The 12,543-nt window shown below is 39.1% G+C and overlaps 1 protein-coding gene across 1 annotated transcript; it reads right to left on the reverse strand.

Moving 5' to 3' along the window:
- Positions 1-682: 682 nt before the first annotated feature.
- dolpp1 (dolichyldiphosphatase 1) lies at positions 683-9,917 on the reverse strand. Its single transcript, XM_080743042.1, has 8 exons — positions 9,835-9,917; positions 7,588-7,688; positions 7,235-7,319; positions 6,967-7,066; positions 6,289-6,387; positions 4,038-4,166; positions 3,091-3,180; positions 683-1,162 (listed from the first exon to the last, which is right to left on the reverse strand). Exons 1-8 carry the CDS (start codon positions 9,908-9,910, stop codon positions 1,126-1,128), a joined length of 717 nt encoding a protein of 238 aa, XP_080599168.1. The 5' UTR covers positions 9,911-9,917; the 3' UTR covers positions 683-1,125.
- Positions 9,918-12,543: the final 2,626 nt, after the last annotated feature.

Below are 12,543 nucleotides of genomic sequence, written 5' to 3' on the forward strand. Positions count from 1 at the left end.
TATTAATATTCTTTTCATTGGTTAAATATCACTCATACTTACTTAACCAATTTAACTTCAAACCTGTTCAAAAATACCAGCTCTACATGCTCACAACAATTTGTTGAGTGGCTATTTTTGCTACTTTTGTGTGACACTCAACTATGTAGGGCATTTATGTATTGGGGCATTCAAAGTTGAAATATGGAAATACGCTTCTGCCCGACAGCAACAATACGTGAGGCATTAAGAGAAGACCATTGCTGGTCTGTTGTGTATGTAAAACAGCAAAAGATTACAACAAAAACTCAGTCATAATCCCCAAATGTGGATATGAACAGAAACCAAGACATTATGCTCAATTGTACAGAAGGTACACAAAGTTTACAGTTGGGTTGCAAAGGAGCTTTGGAAGCTAATATATTAGGACTGACAGTCATAGACACAGAGGGAAGAACTGGGGAAAAGAGGGGATCTTAACATTTAACTAGTGTTAGTTTAACTTTTATCTTACGATTACATTTCACAAAGTGCAAATTTGTTGTCTTAACCAGTTTTAGAAATTGCTCTTTTATATAACAATGAAAAAATGTCTATTCCACTCCCCCCCTCCCATATTATCCACAACCAAAATCTAACCAATCCAACTAGCATTAACCACCAATCACTCTGTACCCACCCAGCCCCTACCAACTATCCACAGTAGAATATTCTTAAAAAGCATCACTAATTACATGCTGTAATGGCACTAGCCAGTTTGTTTGAGATTTGACTAAAGCCCCCTTCTTTTGGTTCCTTGTATCTTTTACAGTACACGGTTACTGTCAGCGTGCGTTTAAGAGTTAAAATATATATTAATCTATCATTAAATAGTATGCCTCTTGCACAGTCTTGCATGCATTGGAAAGCACCTGGGCAAGCTATACAAGAAGGAGAGGCATGTGGACGGACTTGCTCAGGCTGTAGGCTCCAGGCCGGGTCCAGGCACGCTTTTCACAACCTTTAAACAGTTTGGCCTTCGATTCCTTGCAACCATTTAAGTCCAAAGGTTGGTTCTCCAGTGTGTTTGTTGAGTGAGCATCTGTTTATGTGTACATGTACATAATGTGTGGTCCTTAACTCAGTTTCACAAAAGAACTGTAGATCTCACTGAAGTTTTGTTCCAAGCTTTCGTTGTCTGTTCCTAGAAAAAGAAAAAAAAAATAATCAATTAGTAAAGAAATTCCTATATTGATCTGCCATGATATATACTGTATATATAGTTCAGACCGAGCACTTTATCGTGCTCTATATAAATGGTAAATGGTGCATTTATATAGCGCTTTTATCCAAAGCGCTTTACAGAGATTGTGCATTACATTCACCCATTCACGCACACATTCATACACCGGTGGCAGAGGAAACCATGCAAGGCACCAACCAGCTCACCGGGAGCAATGTGGGGTTCAGAGTCTTGCCCAAGGACCCTTCGACATTAACTCAGGGGGAGCCCGGATTCGAACTGGGAACCCTTCGTGCTCTAATAACGGTTTCTCTACCCCTGAGCTATGCCGCCTATGCTCGTCTTCGGTGCCATGCACCATTTGCATGAGCCCATAGAGCCAGAGCATACTGTCCGCCCTAAACAAAGCTTTTAGTCGATGCTGTTGTCTGTCCTGACTCCTGATTAACACATCCCATCCCTGTAGGAGGCGGCGCAGCAGGAGTCAGGACTGCCAAATGTTACAGGAGTTGGATGTGCCATTTTTCAGACCGACATTAGTCAACCTTGACCACTCTGCACAAGCTCCCACAGCCCTTGTGTGATGTGCCTAAATGTGCAACACACTACTCCGGTCAAAGCTAATGTGCAACACATTACCCACGAGAAAGCTAATGTAAAACACACAACTTCAGTCAAAGCTGAGTGCAACACATTACTCAAGTGAAAGTTAATAATGTGCAATACATTTCTCGTGAAAGCTAATGTGCAACACACTAGTCATTTTAAATTATGCATGGGGTCCTCTGGTGGTTGAGGTCCCCGACAGTAGCAGAGAATGAGATATGATCAAAAGGCCCTTTTTGTGTCCAACTTGAGCCTTATGGACCACTGAAGGCCTCGCAGCACCACAGGGTGAACAGTCGACATGAGTCCCAATAGTTGCATCAGTTAATACCATGACTGTGCTTCCTGGCTATATTCAGCCTCCCTCAAAGCCTCATTACTGGGTTCTGAAAGGCATGCACGCAAAGCTGGTGTGAATCTAAGAGGAAAGGCTATATCATATGGTCACCAAAATCAGTAGGGCTTATCCTGCAATCTCCCAATTTGATAATGAGATATCTTGTGCGCATTCCCTTTTCAGGTCTGTGGTGAAACAGCTCCCCAGGCTTATTAGCGCCAATATCATGTTGAGTGTGAGGGCTCTCATTCTTATCCAATTCCTTACTGGGACGAGCAGATGTCATGACACCATCTCTGCAAAGTGACAATTCCCCTGCGTGAATTGCAGCACCACAGTGCATTTTATGGGTTAATCCCAGTACCATGAGAATCTAATGAAATCTGAAAGACTCCCGACTTCCTCACAGAGAAACTGCAGCTTAACTTCTTCTTATAAAGCAAGATGAAGCAAAATCTTAGTTATTACATTCAATTAAATTAACACCGTTTGACAATACAACAGTGTGGTAATTCCACTTAACAGTTAAAATTAATATTTGGAAGAATGAATGCCATTCAAATTGAACCCCAATGCGTCCCATATCCACTCTTCTATTGATTATTATATTTGTATTTAATGAGTTTTATACTTGTCCAATAAAAGTGTTTGTTTCCTAATTATTGAGACCTCATATAAACTAGAGACATTACTGAGCACAAATGTATGTACTTATGCAGATATTTCTATCTGCAGAACCAGAAACAAGTTCAACTCTGCTGCTTCAACTCCATCCTAGTGGAAACACTGTGGGCCTAAATCTGAGCTGAATTGTGTAAGCAAAATGTCAAGTGTGTGAAATTATAGTGAAGCCTGCATAAAAATAAAAAATAAATCTAAACACACAATACAATACAATACAATGTAATAATGTGTATAATCTGTTTCTATCCGAACAGGATTTTACCTTGCTTCTGATCTGGTCACCGTGTATTCAAACCATAAGATGTTTGGGATCAGGCTTGTGTCTCGCACCAGAAAGTACTCTGATAATGGCCTATTATTGTGAAAAAGAAAATAACACAAGCATTATTAAGGTCAAGACATTGCATTTCGTAAACTACGTTACGACAAGATGAAACATGGACATACAAGGTTTCAACACAACAGCGATGATATACTGATCCTTGTTGTTAGCCCCCACTATGTATTTAGTAAAGATCAGAATGTCGTTTCGATCACCAAATGATCTTCATCAGTAGATACTGATTTGACCAAATCTCTGCAATAAACAGTGAGACTCCAAGACGTTTATAGTGTTACCCTGCACCTGGATCAGCAGAGAGGATGTGCATGCTCTATATTCCTTAAAGGAGACGTCGCCAACCTTACCTTCATATAACTCACCAATAGCTCATTATAAGATGGCATCAATTCCATCTACTAGCTCTGTGTCTCAGAGGTGGGCAATGGACAGTTCAGAAACCTGCCTAATGTTGTTTGAAATTACCTCTGATAACGTGATCAGCGGTCCACAGCCCACCTCACAGTCACAGCACAAGTAGACAGTAGTAGTAGTCCCACCATCTTATCATACACTTAGTGAGGACCAATTATAATAAAGATATGGATGAAAATGGGTGTTGGGCTGTTTCATCATGTTGTACGGCACTTTGGTCAACCTGATTGTTTTTAAAAGTGCTTTACAAATAAAGTTGACATGAGAATGTCAAAAAATAGCTGATCCACAAGCTCACAATGATTCACAATGGGGCGCATCGTGAGCTTGTAAATCAGCTGTTTTCTTCTAACAATTTGGTGTACTGTAGAGGAGGCCTAAGCTAGACCTCTGGGGGACTACAGTCAAAGGAGTATATAGGTTTAACCTTTAAGTAGTTAAATATGGATCCTTACCATGCTGCTATCTTGGGGAAAAGTGGTGTCAGCACCTCTTGTGTGAACAAGAACCAGAATATGCCAATGACACTACCTGCCACTCCACCATAGAACACCTGACTCCAGGTGTGATACAACAGGTAGACCCTGAGGATGACAAAACATGATTTTTAAAGTAACAGCTGCCTTAAACAGTACATGCATCAAATTCCATTTTTGTGCCAAATATTATATGGTGATGAAGCGACATCATTAATTAATTTGTTTATTAAGACACGGTCGATTTATTTGATGCAAAATATTCACAGGTGCTTTTTTAAATAATTTATTTTTCAGGCTCTTGGTGTGTAAAACCTTTATTGTCATCCCATTTTGCCCTAAAGGAATTTAGGGCTAGGCATACAAAGTCACTGTGTGTCCCCGTGGTGTCACTGTAAGAGAGTTCATATATTGATCTGGGTGCAGGAGTGTGCCAAAACTAGCACAAAATATGATTGCCAACCCCTTTGACCGCAGGAACATTCTCTGAAATGCAGGACATTTCTCCCTTTCCATCACAGGAACCTAGCTGCCTCTGGAACCATATTGCACATTGCAAGTTGAAAATGTTTCAACTCAAGCGTTTTTTTCTTCTTCACAGAAGCATACAGTACTGATCTAACATGTTTGTTAGAGAAGTTATTTGTTGTTGATGTGTGCGGATTTCCTGAGCAAAATTTATATGACATGAATTGAATACACATGACCACAATGGAAACAAGCCCCAGGGCATCCTTTTAGCACCAATGTATAATGGTACACTGTACTATTTGCAAACTGTTAATAAAGTATTCAATCAATCAAAAACCTGTGAAAGGATACAGAGTGGTGAGAGAAGAGAATTGTCTGTAAGCACACGTTGTGCTCCATTACCATGCTTAACAACGGACTGGTGACATACACCTCGCAGATGCTGCTGCAGCCAAATGTCAGGTGAATGGAGCAGCACGGATCCTGCAATGCAAGCTACCTGATTATTCTTCATTGCATCTGCTATGAATGCTGAAAGCATCATATGCTCCTGTCATGAAACCTCAAGGGGTTTACATTGTTTACAACGACTGCAGCCACACAGGAGGCATCAAGTAGACATGTCAAGTCCACATGGCGCACAGACCATGAAAAACTATTTATATATTGCTTAAGTAAGTGTAAAGTTTGACTATTTTAAAGTTTTAATGAAATAGAAGTGTCAGCACAGAACATGATAAAATAGTTGTGTGTGGGGGGATGAGACATACTAACAAGGTTAGTGCCTTCTGTACCACCTGTGCCTACAGGTGGTACAGAAGTTCAAGAGTTCAGCTTTGCCAGTCAGAATGCATGCGGAACATATAGAGAAACAAAGTGGAAACAACTGAGGTAGAAATAGAAAGAGCAAATGGAACAACAGTCCCACCATGTGTGCGTACACGTGTGCGTGTTGCTACGTCCCTCATTTAATTTGGGTCGGTGCAGAAGGGTCCAACATAATAAATGCGGTGCTGCCGAATATAAACGATGCATTGATGATTCAAATTCTCCCACCTTCAATTGAAAAACTAGCCTAAATTGAGACACACACACACACACACACACACACACACACACACACACACACACACACACACACACACACACACACACACACACACACACACACACACACACACACACACACACACACACACAACTTCCTATGTGTCAGGGCTTTTATTCATTAGGAGTTTCAAGACAAAGAATCTGTCAGAATGTGACAGTTCCTTTGGGGATATGGGATCTAATATAAATGCTGCCCTCGAATTCCTCCATGCTGTCACCAAAGTAACACAACTATGCCTAATCCATATTAGCTTAGAAATTCAGGTACAATTTCTAAATATATTGATGCCATCACAATGTTAATTGTTATATCAGTTGCCATTATATCAGATGTTATATCAGTTGCCTACTTTATGTGTGGTATCTGTAGCTTCAGTTTCCATCTTTTTGAAATGCATTCTCTATGACTAGTCAACATCAGGTTTACTACTTAAAAACAAAAAGCAGATCTACTAGCTCACAACATGTCACATTATTATGATCTTGTAGATCTGCTATTTTGGCCATTCATTGTACAATGAGGTTAGGCTTTAGGTTGACAGTGATTACAGAAATTCAGGAGATAAAGGCAAAAACTTTTGGAACGTGAAAACTCCACAGCAGATTTATATAATTGAACAATAGAAAAGTGGGCAAAACAATGTCTTACCTGCTGTATGAGACCAATAAGGCCATGCCCAACAGGATGATGGACAGTATGTGTCTCCACAACAGGTCCACACATCGAGCATTGTTCGTCTGATGCATTCTAAAACACAGACAAAACATATTCACATATGACACATCATGCAATGGTTCGAGTGCAATGGTACTTGTTGACAAAGTATAACTACTTTGGAAATAATTTAAAAGACTTCAAATCATAGAATTAATGTTGCTGAAAACTGAAAAGGGTAAATTGTGGGGATTGTGGATAACTACCTTGGAAATAATTTAAAAGACTTCAAATCATAGAATTAATGTTGCTGAAAACTGAAAAGGGTAAATTGTGGGGATTAAGCAATTAGAGATGACCAATTTCAACGTGCATTATTAAGCAAAAGAACTGAGAGTTGTGAACTGATTTCTAAACCGAAATGCAACAAGACTGGTCCAGAACACTGTACAGACAGTGTACTGTCTGACTTATATATCTTTAGCGCATTGATAATGTCAAAGATAATTTTAAATAGATGCCTTGCTCACATTAAGCACGGGGCAATAAAATCTGTTGCATTGTTAGCTGGGGTTTAGATTTATTTTGTAATGGACACACTTTTAATGTTGTAACAGTTATAATGTCCCTTCCTGGCTCCTCAAAACTAACTTTAAAAAGAATGAAGCTCACCTTAAATAAAGGAAAAGAAAGAAGTAAACAACAAAGAACCAGATAAGCTGGGAATGACTGGACGGCATCCCATAGTCTGTGGTCAGTGTGGAATGAGCCCCTGTAAGGACAGTCATGTTTTACATTAAAGCACAACACAAGAAACAATCCACGTGATTTAATTGTAATTTATAGATGAATTTGCAACCAGCCAGGAAGTTCATGCAGAATCCATCGTATTTAAGTTTAATTAAGGTAGTATGCTGCTGTCCCACACTACTGCATTTACCTGCACATGGTCGTGGCTCTCTAAGAATGTTCTTCAATAGCCAGTTCACCCCTTCATTCAGGATGAGCCCACCAAAGAATGAAATCTATAACAATAGGTTATGGTTAGGGCTGTCACAATCATGACATTGTACTTGACGATTAATTGTCGACTAATTACGATTAACAATTTGATTTTGTTTTGGAACGTAATTAATAAAAGTTACATTTGTAATGTGTCCAATCAAAATCAGTACAAGCATATGATGAACCAAAATAGCAGTTGTACAACTCAGTGTCATGATGATATCTTTTTTTGTATTCACCTATAAAGAAAACGCCAAAAATAGGCACGCCTGAATGAGTTTAACTTACCGTGTGCAGTTCCCGTTTGAAAACTATAAGCGTAACGAACCCCACGAGGATGGCTATCGGAAGCAGACTGATGTAGGCCAGCACTTGTCCCGTTAGATCACCTGAAACATGGTGACAACAATGTTTCAGTGACACATCAGTGGTGTAAAGTAACTAAGCACATTTACTTAACATACATTTGTATTTCCAGTTTTCAGTACTTTTACTTCCACGCCACTACATCTCAGAAGCAAATATTGTATTTTTACTCCACTACTATTATTTGAAAACGTTACTAGTTACTTTGTAGAATTGGATTATTATTATTATTACAAAATATAGCTTAACCTCTTCAGCCCTGCATACATTTCGATTTGAAAATAGCCAAACTACCGGTGCGACGCATTGTGAGCTTGTAGATCTGCTATTTTCAAAAACTTGAAATGGGACATTCTGCATAATGAGTACTTTTACATTTGGTACTTTAAGTACATTTTGATGCCAATACTTTTACTTGTAAGGGTGCCCTCAGACCAAAATACCTATGAGAGTGGAATCCCCGTTCCGCCAATGCATTTCAATGAGAAGGGAGCGTTTTTTGCAGAAATCCTCTGCTGGCATGAAACCGCTTCACTCTCATTGAAATGCATTGGCGGAACGCGGATTCCACTCTCATAGGTATTTTGGTCTGAGGGCACCCTAAGGGTGCCCACACACCAAAATACCTAGAGTGGAATCCGCCAATGCATTTCAATGAGAATGGAGCGTTTTTTGCAGAAATCCTCTACGGGCAAAAAAACGCTCCATTCTCATTTAAATGCATTGGCGGATTCCACTCTAGGTACACCAAAATACCTAGGAGAGTGGAATCCGCGTTCCGCCAATGCATTTCAATGAGAAGGGAGCGTTTTTTGCATAAATCCTCTGCTGGCATGAAACCGCTTCACTCTCACTGAAATGCATTGGCGGAACGCGGATTCCAATCTCATAGGTACTTTGGTGTGAGGGCACCCTAAGAGTATTTCTACAATGCAGTATCGATACTTTTGCTTAAGTAAAATATTTGAGTACTTTTCCACCACTGCACATCATCAAGATTCCCACAATTTAATTATTATTTTACCACCCATCCATGGCTGTTTAGTGGAGGGAGTCATGTCAGCACTAAGGATTTTGCATTTGGACACAGTGAATTCTAGATTACTTTTGCGTTGTAAAACTCAAGGTAAAACATAAGAGAGTAAAAGTAAAACTGGTTTTGAGAGCAGACAATGACCTGGTGCTGTCAATCAAGCCGATCCCTGTTGGGCCACCCCATTTAATCTAATTCTGTATCGCTGAGGTGCTGTGACGAGCATAACACACTACTGTACTGTATGTGGAGCCTTTGATTAATAAACCATTTATGAAAACCATATTCATTCTCAATGATCCCATAATCCTATACACCAGTGTTTCTCAAAATGTCAAGGTGGTCTCCCCTTAACTCTGCCAGTGTACAAATGGAACCAAGTAAACCCGTAGGGGTTTATTTGGTTCCACCAGGGGTTCATTTGGTTCCATCTGTACACTGTCAAAGAGTTACAGACTTGTATGGGTCAATTTAGACGCCCCTAAACTAAAGGAACCCACAGAGTCACTGGAAATCCACTTTGAGATCCACTGCTATACACAGTCAAATCCAGAATGTTAATTTAACTCAGGCAGTACACATTTGGTCAGATTTGTAAACTCACACGAGTTACAAATGGACACATTATTTATCACCGAGGAGGAGGACGTTAGTTTTTGTCTAGCATTCCTTCTGTGCAAGGGGCTATATTAATTAGCAGACCAGTTAATAGAATCCAACAACAGCTCAGCAAGGCAACATTATTTTAACACGGTGGGACATTTGCCTCGTTAAACTGGCTGTTTCTTTTCAGTACACGGGTACATATGAATGTCTATGAATTAACCAATTTCATATACTTGAAATCTGTGACAATGCCGAAATTTAAGCTAAATAGCATCTCTGCTAAGCCACCATTGTGGACATTTTACCATCGATTGCGCATGCGGGGTACCGTCTCACTATTTGGCATTCCGGGTTCCGTATCTGCCGAGCCCTGCACCTTCAAGCGGCTCACTATATGGCAACAACACTCGCGTCCAGTCGAGTCCATTCAAACGCGAATAAAACCCACCAAACAGACATCTTTGCGGTTGTTATTAAATATACTGTTGATAGAAGAAGTGTGGGTGTTAGGAGACGCTTTGTTGACTCACCCTCGGGGAACTCTACGTGTGTTAAAGATATGGACCGCCATTGAGGTGGTGCCGAGCACTGCTCTTCCGACGCCATCTTTACCCGGACACAACACAACCGGGCGGGCACACGCGCGACCCCCAGTGGTGTAAAGTAACTGAGTACATTTACTCAAGTACTGTATTTCTTTTCTTTTAATTTTTTTCCTTTAAAAAATGTCAATACTTTTACTTCTACTCCACTATATCTCAGAGGCAAATATTGTACTTTTTACTCCAATAAATTTAGGCTATATGAAAACTTTAGTTACTAGTTACTTTGGAGATAAACATTATTAGGCCTATATTATAAAACATACATTAACCAAAATAGCCCTATTTTATACATTTGAAAATAGCTGATCTACAAGCTCACTGTGTCATGAACTTGCAGATCTGCTATTTTCAAACCTTTTAGTAGGCCTACTTTTACTTTTGGTAAGTATATTTTTATTGCCAATACTTTTGTACTTTTACTCAAGTAACATTTTGAACACAGGCCTTTTACTTAGAGTATGTTTATATTATGGTATTGCTACTTTTACTTTTATTGAGTACTTCTTCCACCACTGCCCTAACCTCGCCTCACCAGGCTTTCCTGCCCCAGCCAATCGCTGAAGAGTCAGACTGGGCTCAAGGTTGCAGATCCGGTTTACAGCGGATACGAAAATTGTCTGGTGTGTGATTGTAGTCTCGCGTAGCCAGACAACTATTCCACAATCTCCGAATGCCGGGAGCAATCGAACTCTATTGGAAGCATTTGACCAAATCGCGGAGGCAACCGTCTGGCCACGCGAGACTAGTGTGATTGCGGCAATGTGCACAAATTTCCGGATACAGTAGGCGGGCTTTAGGATCTAGACCGGATCTGACCACTGAACAGTAAAGAGAAAATAGGCTTTCTGTCTGCAAAACACAAAAAGATAACCCCAAATAAGTAAAATATAATCCAGAAAATAATCCTTCAAAGGATTAATTTGTGTATGGATGGATAACAGCTGGAGCACTTTGTTGTTGCATGCATGTTGAAACATGCATGTTTGATGGGGAACTATCTGCATAGTACTGTGTTCTATCCGTCTGTCATTCAATGTTATATGAGATATTTCAATGGTTTCCTGTGTAAATAAGCCAAGTGCTTTCCTAGGATCTCCTTTTAGTTGACCTTGTACCAGTGAACTGTACCGTCATGAAACTACCTTTTCCTATGCAAACTTCGAATAGTCTTCAATCAAATCAATCAATCAGTCAAAGGCATTTGACAATAACACTACACATTTTAACCATGCAAACCTTATGTAGGCCTATATTTTACACCAGCTCAGCTCATGAGGGCCTCATAGGCCAATAGGCCTATACTGTGTAGGAACTCATAATATATAGCTTACATATCTGATGTTTTCCTGATTGTTTCTCTCTTTCTATAGCCTAATCTTTTACCCTTTATTGAAACTAAAAATGTTCTGAACTTGTATGAAGAATTTCACCCACTTTTTTTACACCTACAAACTTGTGTTGATCTACGCTGGAACCCAACAATAAAAAGCCATCACACGTTGGGAAATTGCATAATGAATTTAGTTTAATATGAAAAATAATAAAATCACACAAATATGCAGAATCAAACTTAATTTACAGTATGTGCTGGCATTGTAATGAAACATTATAAAATCCAAAGGCATGAATAGGACACTTGTAGTGTAGAGAGCAGTGACTTTATAACACAAAATATACATATTTTATAATATCCCTGTCTTACCCATCTGAATATATAATATATTTTTTTAATTCAAGCTATATTCTGAATCTATAGACTGCATACTGCACCTGACATTTGAGATTCAAATTAATGTCATAGCTAAAAATGTATTATTTTATATACTCTCATATAGATTTAAAAAATCTACGTACACCTATAAATGAGTCTGCCATTAAACATTCCGGTTCTGTAATGATTTGATGGGACACATGCACAAGACGCAATCCAAAGCAATCTACAATGAATGTTCTTATGAAATGTTAGAAATGCTCAGACCATCTATTCTCCACAATTAGAGAATGTAGAAGAATTGTTCTTTTGACCAAAGTTCACCTGTTATCTCTCCTATATGACCACATCAATACAGCATGGAATTGTGGACAAAATATTATCCAACAACAACATTTTCTACGTTTTGGGTCTGAGAGGCTAAATCTCATCAAATGTTGGTCCGTGGCTCAAATGACGAATAAATAATGGACCTTGACGTGAAAAAGGGTTGAAAACCACTGGGTTACAGTAACATGACCCGAATCTAGGTAAAAATGATTTTTAGAAATTCCTCAGGAATAAGACAAATTGATCTGACAAAATGAACCTGTAGTAGGGGCAGACTTAAAAATAAATAACTTCAACAGTGGTAATGAACATCTAATGCAATACACAATTTAAATCAACGAACCTTAAAAATGCTTTTTCGGTTAAAGGCAAAAGGTTACATTTCATAGAAGTTATACTCTTTTACATGATCAGCATATTTCATGAATATGCAATTGAATTAGTAAGATGATTTAAAGGACCAGGTCACCTCTGGGACAACTATATCTTATTTTATTGTTGTGTGGGACACGATCAACACAATCCTGAGTTATTTTTTGTGTTCAATCTGTGTTTTTAGATATTTTAGTATTTCAGCCGATTTCAGCATGCTA

Source organism: Nannobrachium achirus (assembly GCF_963921795.1).
Source record: "Nannobrachium achirus genome assembly, chromosome: 15".
In the NCBI taxonomy this organism is placed as follows: Eukaryota; Metazoa; Chordata; class Actinopteri; order Myctophiformes; family Myctophidae; genus Nannobrachium; species Nannobrachium achirus.